This window comes from Nicotiana tomentosiformis, chromosome 2 (assembly GCF_000390325.3).
Source record: "Nicotiana tomentosiformis chromosome 2, ASM39032v3, whole genome shotgun sequence".
Classification (NCBI taxonomy): Eukaryota; Viridiplantae; Streptophyta; class Magnoliopsida; order Solanales; family Solanaceae; genus Nicotiana; species Nicotiana tomentosiformis.
This window is the reverse complement of record NC_090813.1, coordinates 129538366-129562874: the sequence shown is the minus strand read 5'-3', so window position 1 is coordinate 129562874 and position 24509 is coordinate 129538366. Positions and strand designations below refer to the sequence as shown.

Here is a 24509-nt window from a genome sequence, read left to right as displayed (position 1 = left end):
AATGATCTAATACAAAGCAATGGGAATTTGATTGTTGTGGATGGTAGAGGAGGTGACGAAGATACTCTGGGTTTCGAAAAAATGGATTAGGGAATAAAGTCATGAAAATGGTTAGGTTTTTTTCTTGGAAAAGGTATTTTAAGGATTGAAAAAAGAGAGAGGATAAAATAGTAAAATTATTGGTCAAATCAATATAAAAGTATAAATAGGAGTGATCATCTTGTGATTTTTAGCTAATTTTGAACTATAAGTACTTGGTATATATGCAATTTTGATCTTACCAAATACCTAGATAAATTAAAAAGTAGTTATAAATAATTTGACGGGTTTATAAACTTAGCCAAACACGTCGATCCATCACTCAATGACCATCATAATATGTTTATGATCTACCTAACACTCTGCACCCTCACACTGTATTAAACAATTACTGCTGCTACTATATATCAAGTAGACAAATACCATCCAACTCATAAATTGTCAAAGATTAGCCATGGCAGCCAAACCCCAGCTGCAAATTCCGCAACCAAAGTTTTTCAAGATTATATTTTCCCAACATGAATGTAGCCGTCTGGTAATTAACTACTTTCTTCCTTTCTTCTTTTGCTGCTACTTTGAATCTGAGATTTGTGTGCATGCAGCCGCTGTATCATTTTGTTTTTGTATCATTTGATTTTTCTTATTCTGCTTCATCAATCCACTTCCAACCCAACCAAGAGGTTGTGAGTTCGCAAGGTTGGGAGTTCTTGGAGCGAGGGAGCTGAGGGTCTATCGGAAACAGCCTATCTACCCAGGGTAGGAGTAAGTTCTGTGAGTTCGCAAGATTATACTGAGTTGTTGTTGCTTCATCAATTATTGTAAACATTCTTCACCTGTTCTCCCACGATCCTTGTAATCACATGTCTTGACTTCTTGAAATCAAGCTGAAATTTAGTTCTTTTGTAGGTCAACGAATTCTGCATGAGTTTAATAATAGAGTCTGTGGTATGAATTAATCCCCTCTCAGACTATTTAGGCGGAAGTTGTTTTTTGTTATATATATACTTGAATGATTGTGTAGTGAATGTGTGCATTTTTGTTTAACACTCCCTCCATTTCAATTTAAGTGACGGTGTTTGACTAGGAACAGAGTTTAAGAAAAAAATTAAAAACTTTTGAAGTTTTGCGCTTCTACACATACTTTTTTGTGACTATAAAAACATGTCATTGAGGCTAAAATGAAAAGTTTAAAATTATATTATTTTCAAATATAGAAATATGCATTTCTTTTTGGAAAGTACTAGAAAGAAAATAGTGTCACATAAAATGAAACAAAAGTAGTAATTTTTATTTCTCGAATTTGAATATAGTTTCCAAAGCCTCTTAAGTTTACAGATATTTCTTTTGAATAAAGAGAAATACAATTTAACTTCACATGGCTAGTAGTTGCAGTTTTTAGAAAAAAACTTGAGGGTCAGTCTGCTGACAAATATTCAAAATAAGAGATAAGGAGGTACATAAATGTTGGGAAAAGAGTATAGTGGTTAGACTAATAAAAGGTTGCTCACAAATTTAGGCCTATGGTGAATTGTAGGGGTAAACTTTTATGAAAGAGTCAGGTAGTTACATTAAGGGGTCAAGGCTTCAATAATAGTATGGATGATCAAGTTTATGACAATATATTGTTAATCTTATTGGAATCCATTATTTTATTTTCACAAATCTGTTGCTTGAATCTTCTGATATAGAAGAATGAAATGATATGTGTCTCCTAATCTATAGTAAAATTAAGATATCACACTTCACAGGTTAATTACACAAAAAAATATTGCTGTCTTTTCTAGTTGGCCTCATTACATTACTATGGGTATCTTTGTTTTAGTTGTTAATACTGAAAGAACAGTGAATACATTATACAAGTATATTGCAGGATCTTCTCAAGAAAAAACAGGTACTCCTTTTACTGTGATTCGAGATGTATGAAACTGAGTTCAGATCTCCTTTGCATGCAGAGGATTCCGAAAGACTTTGCGAGCAGATATTGCAAGAACATGCTAAACCCTGTGTATCTTGAGGTTCCAAGTGGAGAAGTATGGGAGGTTGAAGTGGTTCATTCTCAAGGCCAAATTTGTCTAGGCATTGGATGGCAAGATTTCAGTGACTTCTATTCAATAAGCTGCGGGCACTTTTTGATCTTCGGATACAATGCTCGTTCCCATTTTAATGTCACTATATTTGATTTAAGTGCATCAGAAATTGAATATCCATACAGTTCTGCCCATGGTATACACACCCCCATTTCCCATTGCCATGAAACACGCTGTGCACCAAAAAGAGACCAGTCCGAGTCGGATGATACTGTGGAGATCCTGGAGGATATTCCCAGAAGCCAGAAAGCGAAAGCAATAATTCCTGATACGGTTGAACATTCTGTTGAAAACCTATGCCATTGTCCGTTAGAACAGTCCAGCAAAAGAAAAAGACAAGAACGGAATGCAGAGGATGTTGTTTCAGTTGACATGCATGTCAAAAGAATGAAGGTTGAGAAGTTGCAAGAGGATGTAGCTTCACCTTCTTTCATAAGAGAAGGCCAAAGTGAGTATTTTATCTGCTTTTATTGGCTATGAACTGAATTGAAAATCGATATTTAGGTTGTATAAGTTTAAGGTTATAAAATATATCAAGTCATTTATTAGGTAATTGCGAGTAAATCTTTATGATAAGATCAATTAGTAACTCGGAGAAATGGTAACTAACCTACTAGCATAGGTTAACCAACACTGATCTATTTATTATTAACACAATTATCTTATTTTCTGTTTGAAGAAAGCAATAAAGGCTGCAGGATGCACAAGCAACAATCCGATAGTGTTTATGGTCAAAACAAGACAGTAATGGACAAAGAGAGGGCTGTAGCTTATCAAAGAGCAAAAGCTTTTAAGTCCAAAAATCCATTTATTATATCTTTTATGCAACCATCATATGTCTTCTCTCCATTCCATCTGGTAAGCTACAAGCTATAAAATTTGTGGACTTTGTGGTTCTCTAATCTTTCTTTATTACATTTTGCACTATGTCAAAATCAATTTACTTAGCTTTCTCCTCTGGCAGTCCATAGCGCTGAATTTTGCCGGGAAGTATTTCCTTGAGAACTATGGAAATTTAGTGCTTCGTGTTCCAGGCAGAGGCAGGGGATCTTGGTCTGTCAAATGCACTACCAGAGGCACAAATGCTAAAGTTCATTCTGGTTGGAAGGCATTCGTGCTGGACAATAAGTTAAAATGTGGTGACGTTTGTGTATTTGAAGTGATTAAGGGTACTCGGCTCTTTATAGATGTCACAATATTTCGCGCAGCTGGGAGCACACTAATGCACAAGATAGTTGGAGAAGTGCCAGGGGGTTCTGATAGTAAAAGCAAGGTTATCAAAACTGATAGTTCTGTTCCATGTTCTCAACGCAAAGTAGTTCACACCAAGAAATTAAAGCAGCGGACGGGAGGTTCATATGGTTTCTACTCAAAAATTAAAGGTGATAAATAATTCCCTCTATAAGATAGTCTGGAGTATACATACAGCTTTTGTTGTACTAGTAATTTTATTGATTGTTATATTACCTTGAATTTTTTCTGAAGAACATGGTGAAGGCACTGAGATTGAGCATTCTGTTGAGATTTGTGGCCATTGTCCATTAGGACAGGGCAGCAAAAGAAAAAGATCAGAAGGGAAGACAAAGGATGATGTTTCAATTGACATTCACACCAAAAGTATCAAGGTCGAAAACACACAAGAGGATGTAGCTTCACCTTCTTTCACAAGAAAAACCAAAAGTAAGAAAGTGTTTACTCTGGCTTATTAACAGAATTGATCAATCTGACAATTTAGTAGTAATACATTGATTTTGAATTTCTCTATGAAGAAAGTGGAGAAAGTTGCCGGATGGACAAGCAACAATCCAAGATGGTTTATGATAAGAACAAGACAGTATTGGACAAAGAGAGAACTGTACCATATCAAAGAGCAAAAACTTTTAAATGTGAGAATCCATATGTTATGTATTTTATGCAACCATCGTATGTCTCGACACCATACAGACTGGTAAGCTAAGCTAAACCTTATGGATTTGATCCTTATTAAATCCATATAGTTCATGGCACTATACGCATTTCACTGTGTCCATCTCTTTTGGCAGCACATATCGTTCTTATTTGCTAGGAAATATTTCCTGGAGGAATGTGGCAATTTAGTGCTTCGTGTTCCTGGAAGAGGGTCTTGGCCTGTCAAATACGCCCTGGGAATATCAAAAACACAAATTTGTTTCTCTTGGAAGGCATTCGTACTGGACAATAAGTTAAAATTTGGTGATGTTTGCGTATTTGAATTAATTAAGGGCACTAAGCCCATTTTAGATGTCACTATATTTCGTGCAGCTGAGAGCAAAGCAATGCATAAGATCGATGGAAAGTTGGCAGGGGTTTCTGATAGTAAAAACAAGACTATCAAAACTGAGAAATCAATTCCATGTTCTCAACCCAAAATAGTTCACAGCAGGAAACTGAATCTTGAAAAGAAGCAGAAAGGAGATTCAGATGGATTAACTTCAAAGATTAAAGGTGATTGAAGTATTCTGATGTATATAGAAAATATACCTTTAATTTTTAGAGTCCACTAAAGGTACTTTCTTGATCGTTCAATGTGGTCGTGTTGGCTTGATTTTCTGCAGAAGAATTCAGTGAAGACACTGGGAAGCATGTGCAACAATCTAAGTCTTCTTGTAAGGGCAGTGAGGTGGCCAAAGAGATGGTCTTAGCATATCAAAGAGCTAAAGCTTTTACATCTGAAAATCCATTCTTCATATGTTTCATGCAACCATCATATGTGTCTTCTGCCAGCGGCCCAATGCAATTGGTAAGATAGCTATTCTTGAATGTCTCGTGAAGTTGAATATTTTAGTGACCTAAAGCTAATCCCTGATTAATGATGAATCTTTTGTTCTGTATAATAATGCATCCTTCAAATTGACAGTCCATAACACTGTCAAGAGCTAGGAAATTTTTTGCCACTAGACATAGTGATGTGGTGCTTAAAGTTTCAAGCAAGAAATCCTGGGCTGTGAAATGCATTCTTGGAACAGCTAACGCTAAGTTGACCTCCGGTTGGAAGGAGTTTGTGCTGGACAATAACCTAAAAGTAGGTGATGTTTGTGTGTTCGAAAGGGTTAGTAGATCCAAACTTTTGTTCAATGTCATTATATTTACTTCTGCTGAAGGTATGTAAGATGGTTTCACTTCTTTAGTACTTTAAACTCCTCTTTATATTGTTTTAACTAATCTGTTTTAGTTACTTCTTTTTGTAAGGGAAGGAAACAATGTATGTTATTCTCCCTAAGCACAACCTTTGGATCTCTGATTTTGTAAACTTAAACTTCTTGTAAAGAGTTGAGCTTGCTCGACTCCAACTCCATGTTGTATATAAATGCAGCTCTATCTTGTCGTGTATAGCGTTATGCTAGTGAATTTTATTCACGATCAAACAAACTTAGATAGCGTTATGCTAGTGATGGACACAGTCGTATAGCAACACTTCCACTGTTATACATACACATCTGATCAACAAGAGCCTTCCTTAACGAGGTTTTAAGCCATTGTTCTTCAAAAGAAAGTTAATGTTTTACAAATGTATCGGCTTATCCATAGCTAGAGAAATGTTTTTGGAAGTTAAAAAAGAATTTGAAAAAGAAAAACTCAACTTTTTTTAAACAAACACCACACTGAAATCTCCAGTTTGGCCATCTTGGAATAAACTTTCCCGAGGAATGATATGCCACCTTCTCAAAAATCAAAAGTAAAATATATTTCTAGCAATAGTAAGGATAGGTAGTGTTAAGAAGGGGGCAATGTGGCAATGCGTAAATGATAAAAACAACCGAGAAACAACAATAACCCAGTAAAATTTTACTAGTGGGGTTTGGGGAGGGTAGTGTGTACGTAGACCTTACCCCTACCCGAGGGAGTAGAGAGGCTGTTTTCGAAAGACCTTCAGCTCAAGAATACAAAAAGATAAAAAGAGACAATAGTAGTATCACCCCATAAATCATAAGAAAAGTAACAACATGGGAACAAGAAGATAAATGCAAAGCAAAAGCGATAGCGCGTAAATAGACCTGGCACTAGGAGAAACGAAAGAGTAGTAAGACACAACATTGCCACTCACGACAAAAACCCTACCAGACTAGCCTTATAAAGGTACGAAGAAAGTAAAGACTCAACTACCTCCTAGCCTACAACCCTAATCCTTGACCTCCACAAATTCCTATCAAGGGTCATGTCCTCGGGGATCTGAAGTCTCGCCATGTCCTGCCTAATCACCTCTCTCCAAAACTTCCTAGGCCGCCCTCTACCTCTTCTCATGCCCTCCACAACCAGCCGCTCACACCTCTTTATCGGAGCATCTGGGCTTCTCCTTTGTACATGCCCGAACCATCTGAGCCTCGCTTCCCGCATCTTATCATCAATGGGTGCAACACCCACTGTCACCCGAAAAGATATCATCATTCCTAATCTTGTCCATCCTAGTGTGCCCGCACATCCACCTCAATATACTCATTTCTATTACTTTCATCTTCTGGATATGCGAGTTCTTAGCAGGCCAACACTCAGCCCCATACAACATGGCCGGTCTAACCACCGCTTTATAAAACTTACCTTTGCGTATCGATGGCACTCTCTTGTCACACAGGACTCCAGATGATAACCTCCACTTCATCCACCCCACCCCAATACGGTGTGTGACATCCCCGTCGATCTTCCCTCCCCCTGGATAACCAACCTAAGGTACTTGAAACTGCCTATACTTGGGGCGACATGTGATCCAAGTCTCACATCCACGCCCACTTCCCTCAGCTCAGCACTGAACTTACACTCCAGGTATTCTGTCTTCGTCTTGTTCAGCTTGAAACCCTTAGACTCAAGAGCTTGTGTCCAAACCTCCAGCTTCTCGTTAACGCCGGCTCGCGACTCATCAATCAGAACTATGTCATCAGCGAATAGCATACATCATGGCAACCTCCCCTTGAATATGATGTGTAATTGACAACCGAGAAAATGGTTAATAAATAAAATAAAGTAATTTACGCTTTATATGATCCTCTCAACTAAGATAAAATCTCCAGTAGTACTACAACCATCATCTTACACCCTCTTGGTGGACTGTGTTTCGATCATAATCGACAACTTTAACATTCGGTTAAATGTGTATATTTTTTTAATTTGTAAACTGTATAGACGTGTATCAAATATTTCAAATGAATTTAGAGTGACGATTCAGAAAAACAAATGACACCAATTTATAATAAGTGAAACATTTAGGGTGTGTTTGGTATGAAGGAAATTTTTTTTCGGAAAATATTTTTCAATTTTTTCATGTTTGGTAGGTTTAAATATTTTGAAAAATATTTTCCTCATCAACTCATTTTACTCCAATTGGAGGAAAAACTTTTCCCAATCAAAAGAAGGAAAAATATTTTTCAAAATTATTTTCCAACCTTCCCCCATTCCCCATCCCCACCAACCCCAACCAACTCACCCCACCCCCACCCACCCCTTCCCCCACCCCACCCCCACCCACCCCACCCCCACCTTACATAGAAATATTGTTAATAGTACTATATTTTCATGTTATAGATAGAATATATTTTTTTTTCACTTCAATAAATGAGTATTTTCTTTTCACGATAAAAAAAGTTTTTTTTTTATTTTAACAAAAAAAAAAAGTACTTTCTTTTCAGGATGTAGAAAAAATATTTTCTTTCATTTCAACAAAATAATGTAGTAAAAAATATTTTCTATTCATGATGTAGAAAAAGTATTTTCTTTCGTTTCAACAAAATGAGTACTTTATTTTCATGTTGTAGAAATAGTACTTTCTTTATCAACCAAAAAAGGAGTATTTGTTTTAGTTATGAAGCATAAATTTCAACGTTGTTTTTGCGTAAAAAAGTAAAGCAACACATTAGTTTCGGAAAAAAATTTTTACTTACCAATAAAATAAGAAATAAGTGATATGACCACTCATTTTCCATGAAAAATATTTTCTTTCGTACCAAACACACCCTTAAGGTGAAAGTAATGGAAGAAAAAAGTACAGTTAAGTTAATCATTTTCGTGGAAAACTAAGAAGGATAATTACAAAAGGAGGATAGCGTCTTTTGTCGACACTTTAGGCAGGTGTGTCAATATATATTTAAAAATCGATTAAATCGACCGAACTATATCGTACCGAACCGATTTTTAGATTTTTTTTAATAAAACCGTAGATTTTTATATAAATCTATAACTGTACCGATAATTAGGATATGTTTTTTATTTTATGAAAATAAACCGAAAAGATACCGAACCGTACCGAATAAATTTACAATATGAAAAATATATTTATATATTAAGTTTAAAATAATAAACCATTAAATCTTTCTTGGTTGAGTCTAACAGTTACGAGCCAACAAGTAATTAAACTCAAAATCTTAATTCTCAAACCTATTATGCTACTCCTATTGAAACTAAATTATTTTTAGCATATTCACTAACAAATTATAATGTATTGAATATATTTCCTTTCGTATGATTTAGATTTATCTTTTTGAATATTTAATCTTCTATAAACTTCATTCTTGAGTCTCAGCTTGGTTAATATCTTTACACTCGTGTGATTTATATTTTCATTGTATTTGCTTAATTTTTTTATGTTGTTGTAGAATAGTTTATGGATATATACTCTAGCCATCTTTTATGTTTTCTTAATTTATCACCTTTTAAACTATAAAAATGCTGAGAGAGTTTTGCTAAGTTCTATAAAAGTACGTATGTTATTGCATTCTACTTCTACTAGTGACTTTTACATGACATTTAAAAATAATTACCGAAAATTAACCAAACCATACCGATACCGAAGAGAAACTGACATGATTGAGACGGTTTCGAAAAGTCTAATTTTGTTTATACATAATAGAATAATCGAAAAAATAATATGATACAAATTTTATAAAATAACCGATCGAACCGAACCATTTACATCCCCTAACTTTAGAGACGAAAATAATGTCATTCTAAAATTATCAGATTTTATGGGATGTCCCCGAAAGGACTTTTTACAATTACCAATTAACAACTGAATATTGGAATAGGAGGAAGTGAATGTTGATACTTTATAGTATAAAAGTCGATGCAAGAGTTTTGAATTCTAAGTCTTTTTTTAACCTTTCTCGTCCTATTCCCCGTCTCCATCAATCCCAGTACTCCCCCTTACCCTTATTCCACTCACCCCGCAAAACCACCCCAACTCACCTGCACCCGCACTACCCCTACCCCCACCCTTATCCACCCACCACCCCAACCCAACCGTCGACCCCTCACGCCCACCCTAAAATAGAAATATTATGTAGAGTACTTTCGTTTTCATGTCGTTGAAAGAGTATTTTTTTTTCATCTCAATAAAATTAGTATATTCTTTTTATGATGTAGAAAAGATAGTTTTTTTCATTTCAACAAAATGAGTAGAAATGACAAAATGTAGCCACTTTAAAGAGGTGCTATTTAGAAATTAGTCAGTGCGTCCTGAATTTCAATTTTTCAGGACAAAAATGTCCGGAGCTGTCCTGAAGTTAAAATCTTTAGTTTAAAATTTCAGGACAAAATAAATACTGGCTAATCTCTAAATAGCAATTCTGAAAACGGCTATCTGTGCACTTGCCCCACAAAATGAGTACTTTCTTTTCATGATGTAGAAGAAGTATTTTCTTTCATTTCAATAAAATTATTATTTTACATGTTGAAAGATTATTTTTGTTTTGTTTCAACAAGAAAAAGAGTATTTGTTTTTAGTTATGTAACTCAAATTTCAAAATTGTTCTTGTCTGAAAAAGTAAAACAGCACATTAATTTCTTTGGGTATGAATTCTTAAAAAACAATTCTTAAAAAAAATAGCATCGTGAAAGCGTTGGATATTTGGATGGGGGAGTGGGAGGGAACGGAGGAGCACAAAAAATATGGGGATTTGGGTGAAGGAGGGGGAGGGGATGGTAAGGAGCGTAGCATAGAAAATTATTTTTTTAAAGAAATATTTCTCACCCTCTAACAAAACACTAGGAAAAAAAAAATTCGAAAAAAGTTTTTTCACTCACGAATCAAACATGGAAAAATAAGTGATAAAACCATTATTTTTCAGGAAAATATTTTTTCATACCAAACACATCCTTAGAAAAGAATGATTTTCATCCCAAAAGTTATTAGTTGGTCCAAATATCATCTTTCTTATTTTTGTACGCTGTTTATGGAAAAGAAAAAAAATCTTTAATTATAAGAATATTTGTCTAACTTGTAGCGCCAAGTGAAAAAAGAGAAAAGTTATTTTTTCTGTTACTTTGAAAGTAGTTGTTTCATCTTTGGCCACTCAAAATTTTAATATATCTTTTATTTCTCATCAAAGAAATGATATCTTTTTTTGAAAATCCTAGATATTCTTAGTTCGATATTGGAAAATCTCACAACAATTCTTTAAACAAGCATGAAATATATGTTTGTATATTCGGCCATATGTGTAATAGAATATGTAATTATTGGAATAATTGTTTGAGATTCAAATACAGTCACACATCTCTATAACAGTATCTTTATATATAACATTTCACTATAAAATTTAAGTTTTTTCGAAACCAAATTTTATTTTCTATTATAATATATATTTTTTATAACAACAATTCACCGTAACATACACAAATATCTTGAGCAAAAACTAGCGTGATACATAGATGTTTGGCTGTAATGGATAAAGATACAATATGATGACTATTTCGCCTCTGCATTGTCAACCTCCAATTTTATTTTATTTTTAAAATGAATGGATGTGTCATCATTCAACTTCTCTAAAATTTCAAGTACGTAGCTAGGCCCTACACGCTTGATTAAATATTGCATATTGTTCCGTTCTATGTGACACTACTTTTTTACTACTTTATTCAAAGGAATGACAACTTGTTAAATATAAACAATTTAATAGATATTTGTTATAAATATAACTCAAAATAACAATATCGAACAAGGAAAAACAAGTTAAGAGATATAGAGAGAAAGAGAGGAACAGAGATTCTTATTTTTTTTAATTATGTATTTTTCCTATCTATTACAAGGCCTTTATATAAGCATGAAAAGTGAATAAAAATATGTCATTGAATATGTCATTAAGCATAGAAATATGTCATTGAATATGTCATTAAGTATTTGAAAAAGATCATGGAGGAAGAGTAGACATCCAACATAATTTGATTTCTCTTATAACATAAATAAGAATCTCTCTTCCTCTCTATATCTCTTAGCTTGTTTTTCCTTGTTCGATATTGTTATTTTGAGTTATATTTATAACACGTTATCAGCGCGATTGTCACCTTCATTTTTACAATCACATCCTAGTTGTGTTCGATTCTCCTTCAGGTATATCACTATATATTCTTTTAGTTTATGGTAATATATATGCACCAATATGCTATTTATTAACAAATTCATATACTATTAAGCATTTATTTTAGTTGAGCATGTTACTGAAGTTCTCTTACCTTCCTTATTGTTAAAGAAAATATAAGATATAGATCTTAAGTGCGTTAAACTAACAAAAACTAATTTAATAAATATGTGTGGACTTGCGTAGAGCAAAACTTATCTTCAAGACATTCTACAAAAATAAAATAGTGATAACCAAGGTGACAAAATAATTATTGTACATATTAGTTTAAATTACTTTATAATTGGTGGAAAGTAATATTTGAATACATTCACTCTTATCACCGTATATGGTTATTCCTCAAATCCACGTTTATAATAAATTACTTTTCTTTTACCATACTAAATATATCTCTTTGTGTTTATTCATATACTCCATAATTCTTATTTATTTGACATATATATTATATGTTACTTTTTATACTACATGTTTGAAGTGATCAACTTCTTAATTAGTTGTCTGATTTATTTTTACAAGTATATTTTTATTAAAAATTATTTTTATTTGTTCTAACCCATTTATTTTTGTGATTAGTTTCAATATGTCAAACTTGTCAAAGCTTGAATTCGTGGCACTAGACATTACCAGGAAGAATTATTTATCATGGGTCCTTGATGCTGAAATCACCTTGACGCTAAAGGTCTTGAAAATACTATTATACAAGAAAATGAAGCATCAAATCAGGATAAAGCGAAGGCCATGATTTTCCTTCGTCATCATCTACATGAAGGGTTAAAAACTGAATATTTAATTGTAAAAGATCCACTTGAGTTATAGATTAATTTGAAGGATCGATATGACCATCTAAAACTTACGGTATTACCGAAAGCTCGGTATGAATGGATACATTTAAGGTTGCAAGACTTTAAAACCGTAAGTGAGTATAATTCGGCTATCTTTAAAGTAAGTTCTCTATTAAAATTATGTGGAGACACTATCACAGATGAGGACTTATTAGAAAAAATATTTTCTACTTTTCACGCTTCAAATGTGGTACTATAACAGCAATACCGTGAAAAGAATTTTAAGAAATATTCTGAGTTAATCACATGCCTACTTGTGGCAGAGCAGAATAATACTCTATTAATAAAAAATCATGAAGCTCGTCCCACTGGGTCAGCACCATTCCCGGAAGTGAATGCTGTAGCAGCATATGATAAGTCTGAAAGAAAACGAAATAATTACCGTGGTCGTGGACATAGTCATAGACGTGGACATGGCAGGGGACGAAACAATTATTGTCATTATGGTGGAACTAAACAGGAGAACAATAAGGGTTCTCAAATTAATCCTTCAAAAGGTAAAATTAGTATGTGTCACCGATGTGGTATGAAAGGTCATTGGGCACGCATTTGTCGTACGCCAGATTATTTTGTCAAACTTTATCAAGCCTCCCTTAGAAAGAAAGAAAATAATGTGGAGGCACACTTGACCTTTCAAAATAATGATAATGAAGCATGTCCCTCAAACAAATATGATTCTGAGGCACATCTTGCATATAAAGATGATAATTTTGGAGGCCTAACAAATATTACTCATTTAAAAGCTGGAGACTTCTTTGAGGATATTGACTGAAGAACTAATCATCTTACTGGGAATGAAGCTATAATAAAAGTTGTCATTTTGTTATGTTTGAAACTAGTTTATTTTTCTTAAGTGTATTTTCCTAATGTATCATGTGTTGCTAGTTTCTACATTCCTAATGTATTTCTTAATATATATTTTGTTTGTCTTTCATATTTCTTATAATGTACTTTTTGATTTTTTTTATGAAGAATATGAAAATTTTCCGGTCTTCAGTTGGACTCAAGATTAATAAAGATGATATATGTCTTCTGGATAGTGCTACAACACATACTATTTTAAGAGATAAGAGATATTTCTCTTATTTGGTAATGAAAGAAGTCAATGTTAATACAATATCCGGTAGTACAAAATTAATTGAAGGTTCTGGAAGAGCCAATTTATTACTACCAGGAGGAACAAATTTGGCTATTGATGAAGCACTATATTGTAGTAAATCTCAAAGAAACTTATTAAGTTTCAAAGATATTCGCCAAAATGGCTACCATATTGAGACTACAAATGATGAAAAGATTGAATATCTTTATATTACTACAATAATGTCTGGTAAGAAATATGTGCTTGAATTATTACCTGCTCTTTCCTCCGGCTTATACTACACAAGTATTAGCAAGATTGAAATGCATGCCATAGTAAATGAAAAGTTTACTAATCAAGATAATTTTATTATTTGGCATGACCGGTTGGGTCATCCTGGTTCTACTATGATGCGTAAAATAATTGAGAATTCACATGGACATTCAATGAAGAACCATAAGATTCTTCAATTTAAAGAATTCTCTTGTGCTGCATGTTCTCAAGACAAATTAATTATTAGACCATCAGCTATTAAAGTTAGGATGGAATCCCCTACATTTCTGGAACGTATACAGGGTGATATATGTGGGCCCATTCACCCTCCATGTGGACCATTAAGATATTATATGGTTTTGATAGATGCATCTATAAGATGGTCACATGTGTGCTTACTATCAACTCGCAATATGGCACTTGCGAGATTGTTGGCTCAAATAATAAAGCTAAGAGCACAATTTCCAGATTATGCAATTAAGACAATTCGCCTTGATAATGCTGGTGAGTTTACATCCCAAGCCTTTAATGATTATTGTATATCAACTGGGATAACAATTGAGCATCCGGTTGCTCATGTTCATACACAAAATGGTCTAGCGGAATCATTGATCAAACGCCTCCAATTAATTGCTAGACCAATGCTTATGAGAACAAAACTTCCCATTTCAATATGGGGTCATGCTATTTTACATGCAGCAGCACTTGTGCGGATAAGGCCCACAAGTTATCATAAAGTCTCTCCATTGCAATTGGCTTTTGGTCAGGAGCCAAATATTTCTCATCTTAGAATCTTTGGTTGTGCGATATATGTTCCAATTGCTCCACCACAACGCACAAAGATGGGTCCCCAAAGAAGGTTGGGAGTATATGTTGGATATGAATCTCCTTCTATTATAAAATATCTGGAGCCTATGACCGGAGATTTATTTACAGCAAGATTTTCTAATTGTCATTTTGATGAATCAGTATACCCAATATTAGGGGGAGAAAATAAGCAGCTGAGAAAGGAGATAGATTGGAATGTATTATCAATATCTCATTTAGATCCTCGAACAAATAAATGTGAACAAGAGGTTCAAAAGATAATTCATTTGTAAAATATTGCAAATCAACTGCCAGATGCATTCACTGACCTACCAAGGGTGACTAAGTCACATATTCTAGCTGCTAATGCTCCAATTCGAGTGGATATCCCGGTAGGACAATTAATTAAAGCAAATAATTTTAAACCACGCTTGAAACGTGGTAGACCTATCGGTTCTAAGGATAAAAATTCTCGAAAAAGAAAAGGTGCAAATGATCAAAGTGATCATAATACGGAGGTAGTGACTCAAGAAGAGCACAAAGACATAACAAATGATAAAACCTCAAGGGAGGTTCAGGTACCTGAAAATGATAAGAATAGAGAGATCTCAATAAGTTATGTCTTAACGGAAAAAAGATGAAGCCGAAATAATATTGTTATCGATAACGTTTTTTCTTATAATGTCGCTATTGAAATAATGCAACAAGTTGAGGATCTTGAACCAAAATCTGTTGATGAATGTAGACAGAGAAATGATTGGCCAAAATGGGAAGATGCTATCCAGGCAGAATTAACTTCACTTGCGAAACGTGAAGTTTTTGAGTCTGTAGTCCAAACACCGAATGGTGTTAAGCCTGTTGGCTATAAATGGGTTTTTATACGTAAAAGGAATGAGAAAAATGAGGTACAAAGATATAAGGCACGCCTTGTTGCACAAGAATTTTCACAAAGGCCTGGTATCGATTATGAAGAGACGTATTTTCCTGTTATGGATGTTATAACGTTCCGTTATCTCATTAGTTTTGTTGTCAATGAAAAGCTTGACATGCATTTAATGGATGTGGTTACAGCCTACCTTTATGGATCACTTGATAACGAGATATACATGAAAATTCCCCAGGGATTTAAAATGCCTGACGCACATAATTCGAAGTCCCGGGAAATATTTTCAATCAAATTGAAAAGATCTTTGTATGGTCTAAAGCAATCAGGTAGAATGTGGTATAACCGCCTTAATGAGTATTTATTAAAGGAAGGTTATATAAATGATACCATTTATCCATTTGTTTTTATAAAGAAAATAACATCAAAGTTTGTTGTACTTGCTGTATATGTTGATGACATAAACCTTATTGAAACTCCTAAAGAACTCCAAAAGGCAATTAATTATTTAAATAAGAAATTTGAGATGAAAGATCTCGGAAAAACAAAATTATGTCTTGGTTTGCAAATTGAACATTTGGCAAACGGGACTTTTGTTCATCAATCTGCCTACATAGGAAAGGTATTGAAATGGTTTTACATGGATGGAGCACATCCATTAAGTACTCCGATGATTGTTCGATCACTTAATGTGAATAAGGACCCGTTCCGACCTCAAGAAAAGAAAGAAGAACTTTTTGGTCCTGAAGTACCATATCTTAGTGCAATTGGTGCACTTATGTATCTTGCTAACACTACAAGGCCTGACATAACTTTTTCAGTTAATGTCTTAGCAAGATATAGCTCTGCTCCTATAATGAGACATTGGAACGGAATCAAACACATATTGCGGTATCTAAAAGGGACTATCGATATGGGGTTATTTTATGGCAATGATTGCAGTCCCGATCTTGTTGGTTATGCCGATGCTGGGTATTTATCTGACCCACACAAGGCTCGATCTCAAACAGGTTATGTGTTTACATATGGAGGCACTGTCATATCTTGGAGATCGACTAAGCAATCAATAGTGGCTACTTCATCTAATCATGATGAGATAATTGCTATTCATGAAGTAAGTCGAGAATGTGTATGGTTGAGGTCTATAATACACCTTATTCGAGACAAGTGTGGTTTGAAGTGTGATAAATTACCCACAATTTTGTATGAAGACAATGCAGCATGCATAGCCCAATTGAAAGGAGGATTCATAAAAGGGGATAGGACAAGACACATTTCACCAAAGTTATTTTTTACATATGATCTTCAAAAGATTGGTGATATCAATGTGCAACAGATCCATTCAAGTGATAATATGGCTGATTTGTTCACCAAATCTCTACCGACGTCAACCTTCAAGAAACTAGTGTACAAGATTGGGATGCGAAAGCTCAAGGATGTAAATTGATGCTCTCATCAGGGGGAGTTAATACGCGTTGTACTCTTTTTCCCTTACAAGGTTTTGTCCCACTGGGTTTTCCTAGCAAGGTTTTTAACGAGGCAACCAAAAGGCGTATTTCTAAACATGTGTACTCTTCTTCCTTCACTATGATTTTTTTTTTCAATAGGATTTTTTCCTAATAAGGTTTTAGCGAGTCACATTATCTATGGTCATCCAAGGGAGAGTGTTATAAGAGAAATCAAATTATGTTGGATGTCTACTCTTCTTCCATGATCTTCTCAAATGCTTAATGACATATTCAATGACATATTTCTATGCTTAATGACATATTCAATGACATATTTTTATTCACTTTTCATGCCTATATAAAGGCCTTGTAATAGATAGGAAAAACACATAATTCAAGAAGAAATAAGAATCTCTCTTCCTCTCTATATCTTTTAGCTTGTTTTTCCTTGTTCGATATTGTTATTTTGAGTTATATTTATAACAATATTTTACTTTTGATAACATTTTTTTTATAATTATACATGTGTATATTTTTTGTCTTTCTTTTGTTCTTAAGTTCCGTTCAATCAAACGAGTTCACCTAATTATATAAAGACCCCACAATGCGAAGTGCCACGAATGACACAAATGGATGTATGAAGCTGAATGGCGTACCAAGCATCTCCATTCCTTCACAAATGACTGACTCCTTTTTTAATAAAAAAAAGTTTGATATTAATTTTTTTTCATTGAAATTTTAGAATCTGGAACCTAAATAATGATTTTTTGGACTTAAGAAACCAAACAAGTGGAAAAGGGGTTGAGTACCATTTTATATATAGTGCATGTATTACATGCGTTATACCTTAACGACAAGTTACCCTGTTATTATATGCGCTATACTGAATATTATGGCTGCCATGATTGTTAAGACTATAGTGCGTGTAATACAGGTGCTATGCGTACAACGCATGTATTACATACACTATATGGACATTTCACATGCCTTTGTTGCTTACCTTGGCCGAATGTTCATCCTTGCATAAATCATTCTTGAGTGAATTTGAACCAATTTGCCTTTGTTTTTCAGCATCCTTTATACATCCCTTCATCTTCATCAATATATTCAAAGTTCTGTTTGAATCTTGCTACGATATCTGATGAGTAAAAAATTAGGGTTGCAGTATATTAGGGCAGTGAAGCTGTGGATGAGAATAACTCGGTACATTATAGTTGTCCTTCATAATGCATTGTTAAGGTGCCACTCATATTAGAGTACCACAAATTGGTATCTTTGATTTGTAAAAGAATGAGTGTCAGTAAACGTTTGGTTAATCTTAAGATAACCGGAAGATAGTCGTATTCGCTTACTCCACAAGGTGTGTTTTGTTATGCTGAGTTTAACATCGACGATGATGAAACTCTGCATGATTTTTTGAGGACTCCGGATGAATACATAGATGTTCTTGTGTTAAGCATGCTGGAAATGTACGTAAAGTCCAAAGACGAGAACAACACTGATATTCCGCAAACTACGGCCAATACTTAACCATCTTGTGGTGTTTTCAGAGTTCTTTTATTCGAATAGGTTTTGTATGAAAGAGTTTAGCCTGATCTAAACTTATCTCGACGGGTTATCTAGGAGCAAGGACACAATTTCTCGCCAATGCAGCTGCATGGAGAGTAGCCAAGTTTACATAATTCACTGCCCGAGTGGTAAATTACAATTTATCTTGTTGTAGTATAACTATTTGCTTTATATATAATAATAGTACTAACTCTTATATCTTTCATAGGGATTATCGGTCATATATGAATTTTATAAGTTATGAACCAACCAACAGTTAGAATCTACCTACTTTTGGAGCGATGAATCATGTTGGTCCATCCTCGAGTCATCAGCAATTTGATAATGTGCATCATGGAATATCTGCAAATTATGAATGGTACATTTAAGCAGTAAAGTTAATATATTATGTTGAGATTCATAAAATATTAATTATTTTAATGGTTGTGCGGTGAAAATGAGCAACATGACTGTCTTGTCGTAACTCAGTTGGGCGATGACAATATTTTGAATCAGGATATGGCAGATGCACAGAGTGAGGAAGATGACAATGATTATGACAACAATGTTGATGAGTCAGGTGATGAAACACCCTTCCCTGATGAGAGCAACGGTGAGGAACAACACTTCACAAATGAGAGTGACAATTAGCAACCAGATTTGACGATGGAGTATGATATCACTACTCAACATGCTTTGTATATGCAGACTCCACCTACCGTTAGACCAACGGTGTACGAGTCGCGTGTGCCCTTTCATTAAAGGGAGATTCCCTAGATGGCATCACAAGGGATCTTAATAACATTCGTATAGCGAATAGCAATGTGGGATGAAAGTAGACCAATGAAGCTTTGTAAAAATATATTTTTCAGTAATGAAGCTCACCTCAGCATGGCGGTGAGAATTTACAGCATAAAAAACTGTCATGAGATCAACTGATCAAGGTTCCTGAGTCATCTAAAGAAACATATAAGGTGGTTTGTCGTAGATATGACCAAGGTTGTAAATGGATGTTGCGTGGGAGAAAGTTAAAAACTAATATGTGGGGGTAGAAAAATACATTGGCAATCATACTTGTAATATAGACACATTTAATGAGAATCATTTTTAACTTGAACGTTGATTTGATTTCCCTTGTATTGATTCCACATATTGAATCGTCCTTAACGTACAAGGTGAAGGAGTGTATAACATCAGTCGCACAAGTATATGGGTATACTATTACCAAAAAAAGGCATTTCTCGGGAGTAAACGTGCATTTGAGATTATTTATGGCAACTGGGATAAGTCATTTGCGGCTCTACCGAGGTACATGACTGCTTTGCAATATTTTAACCCTAGGACAATTGTTGAATGGAAGCACGACCTGCGTCCTGACTTTCCATAAATCATATTTAGATATGTGTTCTGGTCATTTAAACCATCCATTGATGGTTTTATTCATTTTCGGCCGGTCATCTCCATAGACGACACACATGTGTACGAAAAGTATGATATAAAGATGTTGATTGCCATTGGAATAGATGCTAATGGCCAAATATTTTCCCTCGCCTTTGCTATTTGTGCCAATAAAAATCAATAGACTTGGACATGGTTTTTAAACCACTTGAAGGAGCATGTTGTGAGACAACGTTTAGGTATTTATCTAATATATGATCGACATGGTGGGATTTTAAGTTATGTGCATGCTTTGGATGAATGGAAGGAATCGTACGACTACCACTGGTACTGTGTTAGGCACTTGAAGGCCAACTTTCAGCGGGCTTATCCAAACAAAAGGTTGCATGATCTAATATGGATGGCTGTAACAGATCATCAAGAGACGAAATTCTTGATACAAATGAAATTGATTAGGCAGGAAGACGAATAAGCTTATATTTGGTTGAGGGATCTTGATATTAAGAATTGGACTCTGCATAAGGATGGTGGCAGAAGATAGAGAATTTTAACTATAAATATATTAGAGTCTTTCAATGGGTTGTTGAAGTCAGCCCGTGGATTGCCAGTCACTGCCATAGTGCGGATGACATTCAAGCAGCTGGCGGATAGGTGCGTTGATAGATTCTGCAGTGCATCCTCCTTGTTGGAAATGAGTGTTCAAATTATGCCAAAATCGATGCAACAGTTTGAGCGTTATAGGAACTGATCACAGTGGCATACATATTTGCAATATTGCAGTGACCGAAATATTTCTAAAGTTCACACAAATTTGCATCGAGGATGTGGTAATAATACCCACACCGTCAATGAGAGCACGTGATTATATTTGTGTGGTAAATGGATGATTTATCATATGCCATGCTCTCATGCAATGAAATGCCTTCAAAATACTAGGTTTGTAGTGACGAGGTATGTTCATAGAGAATATAGTATGGCTGCATATGCAAACACTTATAGCGGGGACTTCCAACCATTGGGTTCTGAGTTCTATTGGTCCCCAGAACCTTTTGCAATGGTTTGTAACAAGACATTTTTGTGTCACATGGGAGTACAAAAAAGAATGCGAATGTGGAACCAAATAGATGTTGGGGATACCATATATGTGCATAAATATAGTCTGTGTTCCCAAACAGGACACGATCACCGTAAATGTCCTACATTCCGTTAGAGATGCGGTGGCAATTTAGCTCCTGGTGACAGTTCATCCAATATTGGAAATTATCAGGCATATTATTAGTGTTTTTAGCAGTGTATTTAGTAGGAACATGTGTCTATAATAGTGTATTTACAATATCAAGTTAACTCTAATTGGCACTTAGCATTGAAAATTCAATAGAAAATATAACATAAAATTTAAAAAATGAAATAGTTTAATTCGTCATTATCGTCACTGTCGGGCACTAATTCATCGTTACTATCGTCGGGGTCTTCATTGTCATTTTCTTCATCTTCTTCATTACCATCGTTTTCACATCTGTCCGGATCCAGGGCATCATAATCTAGCCCCCAATTATCACACATTTCTCATATTTCATCACTATCATCAATAAGACCACTTGTTTGATTTTTACAATAATATATCACTCTAATATCCAACGCCTGCGGTAGATATTTTGGTAGGCCCTCCCACTCCACAATTGTTGGAAAAACAGGATAATCAAGATCTCTATGCAATTTTTCATTCTCTAATAAAGCTCAATGCTTATCCTCAGTGCCTTGGAGGTAGTTAAGATCATTCAGTGCACGATGAACGGCTAGTGCCTTTTCCATCTCTAAGATTTCCTTCATCAAACGTCGAATAACTTCTGGTTTGTCTATGTGTGCGGAAGTTTGGAACGTTGCAGACAATGCTTGTGGTATAGCTAGCCCATGCCAATGATATAATACCTCATAATCATACCTTTTTTAGTATAGGGAAACCCATTGTAGGGTTTTACCCCAAATTCGCACATCTTCAGGCATAGTAGAATATGTATTCCCCTCAATAATGTGCCATGTAATTTTTAGATCTATATATATATTGATGGATTTATTTTTCAAGGGACGTAAAACACCATACCACTTATCATCCACCAAATCAGTATAGCAACTTAGCATATTTTTTTCAAAAAATGGATTGAATGTATTCCGACCCGTGCCATGTGGATCTTTTGAGCTACCTTTACCCTTTTGCTTATTCTTAAACCATTTGTTAAAGGTAAGTGGCATTTTGAAAAAGTTTTATTAGATGAATAACTTAAAAGAAAATTGGTTCTACTTATGAAGAACAAAAATGGAGGTAGTTCAACATGACGCATGTACAATATGCGCTAATCAAATGCACGTCTTATCTTGTCCACGTAAAAAGGCATGTATACACTTGTAGCGTAATGATTCCTTTACTAGTTCAACACAGCGCATGTATAATACTATGCATTATGCAACAATTCAGAAAAATGGTACAACTTAAATGCACGCCTTGTCTTATCCACCTGAAAAAGCCTGCACACACTTGTACCGTAATAATTCCTTTATTAGTTCAACATGATGCATGTACAATATGCGTTATACAATAGGTCAGAAAAATAGTACAAATCAAATGCACGCCTTGTCTTGTCCACCTGAAAATGCATGTGCGCACTTGTACCATAATGATTCCTTTACTAGTTCAACATGGAGCATGTATGATATACGTTATGCAATAGTTTAGAAAAACTAGTACATATTAAATGCACGCCTTGTCTTGTCCAACTAAAAAGGCATGTACGCACTTATACCGTAATGATTCCTTTACTAGTTCAATATGGCACATGTCAATATGCGTTATGCAACAGTTTAGAAAAAGTAGTAAAAATTAAATGCACGCCTTGTCTTGTCCACTTGAAAAAGCATGTATGAACTTGTACTAATATGATTGATTTATTAATTCAACATCGAGCATGTACAATATGCGTTATGCAATAATTCAGAAAAATAGTACAAACTAAATGCACTCATTCTGTTACACCCCATATTTTCGTACGTAAAAGTACGTCGTAAGTCAATAGATGTAAGCTCGGAAATGAGATCATCTTTGAAAGTATATAAAGCAAGTTAATCATGTTATCTTGGAGGTTACAAATATTTAAGATCAGGAACAACAGGTACCAAGAGGGTTGGAGGGCTTAGAAGCTAAACGAATTGAAGAAAATAAGTTTTGTCGAAAGTCGACAAAGTTAGGAATGTTATAATACATACATATGGGGTGAGACTAGGGTGATTAATAGGATAATAAGGTTATTTTATGAGTTATTGTAGTCGTATGATAGTTGTGTATTAATATTTTAAGTCAAGCGAGTTATGGAACAAAAGTTGGCAAAGGTCATCAAAAGTTACATTCATAAATGCTCTAACAATTAGGTTAAATGTAGCAGAGCTCTTCTCCCAATATACTTTGAATTACGGGATCATCAACTTACCAAATCAAATATCTACGAGTCTAGTTTTTAAATCATTAAACCGTTTGTCGATACGACATGGGAGCAGAGAGATATTCGCATTTTCGCGAGACTGCACAAGCAGCTCCCTATGGGACCCACTTAGGAGGTTGAGATATCTTGATATATATATGATGCCTAAAGCCCGTTTTAACTCATTATTTTTCACACTCTTCATACCCTAGACACCTAAGAACTCACTCTAAAAGTTCTCTCATGATCCAAGACCCAAACTAAGGGCAAACAACATAAATCAAGTATCGGGAATCCCGTGGCGCTAGTGAGTTTCTTGTTCTTCTTGTGGTTGCTGATTTTGGTGTGGTTCCAGCTCATGTGGGGAGTTTTTAAAAGTAGTTTAAGTTCTGTAAAATACTCTCCCAAGGTTTTCATATTAATCGTAGGTGATTTCAAGTCTTCCAAAGTGATTCTAGTACCGAGAAACCCGAATTGATTGCTAGTTTTGCTTCCTTGTGCTTGTGGCTGCGTTGGAAGGATATTTCGTTGTGAAGTAAGATCAAATTGGAGTTGTTATATCATTTTAAAGGTAATTAAACTCTTACTCTACATGTATTTAATATTATCCCATTTACATCTAAGTCGTTAAAGCTAAAACTTGTGAGATATCGATCAAAAGACTTGTTAGTAAAGTTGTTGATTGTTGGACTGTTGAGGAGGTGTTCTTGCAGAATTTTATGGCTGGAAAATTTAAGGAATAAACTAAGTATATTGTGTTGTTATTATAAATATTTTCCTGAATATAAATAAGAGGAAAAGGGTTCAAAAAATAGTGTTATTAGACATGAACCGAGCTTGCTGCTCGACGTATTATTGTGATGGTTGTATTCCATATAGCTACTAGTTGTTGTTTGGGCTGTTTGGTGACTTTTAGTAACTTGTGGGATGTAGTACAAATAGGGGAGATCCACGTGGCCGAGTACGATTCTACCGAGCCTTATTATGGCCGGGTACATTTTTACCGAGCCTATTACGAGCGGGTACGATATGATAATGATGATGCGCGTATGTTTTTAAAGGTTTATGCATGTGTGTGTGTGTGTGTGTGTATATATATATCATGCATTTCATGTTAATAGCCCTCAGATGTTACAAGTTGTATCTTCTCTATCTCTCTTTGCATTACTGTTCTTATTTATGTTTTCCTACCTTATATACTCGGTACTTTATTCGTACTGACATCCCTTTTGCCCGGGAACAATGCGTTTCATGCTTGCAGGTCCCGATATATGGGT

General features: G+C 34.7%; 1 protein-coding gene across 6 annotated transcripts; it reads left to right on the top strand.

Moving 5' to 3' along the window:
* Window positions 1-392: 392 nt before the first annotated feature.
* On the top strand, window positions 393-5474 carry LOC104106748 (B3 domain-containing protein Os03g0620400-like). Of its 6 annotated transcripts, none has more exons than XM_009615363.4 (10): window positions 498-574; window positions 718-795; window positions 1992-2574; window positions 2806-2984; window positions 3091-3508; window positions 3612-3806; window positions 3896-4074; window positions 4169-4589; window positions 4700-4884; window positions 5002-5474. In XM_009615363.4, the coding sequence occupies exons 3-10, from the start codon at window positions 2031-2033 to the stop codon at window positions 5251-5253; spliced, it is 2373 nt and encodes a 790-aa protein (XP_009613658.1). In that variant the 5' UTR covers window positions 498-574; window positions 718-795; window positions 1992-2030; the 3' UTR covers window positions 5254-5474. The 6 variants fall into 6 exon arrangements, with proteins under 6 accessions (XP_009613656.1, XP_070052214.1, XP_070052213.1 ...); XM_009615362.4 differs by having other exon boundaries at window positions 718-801; XM_009615364.4 differs by having other exon boundaries at window positions 718-810.
* The last annotated feature ends 19035 nt before the right edge of the window (window positions 5475-24509 follow it).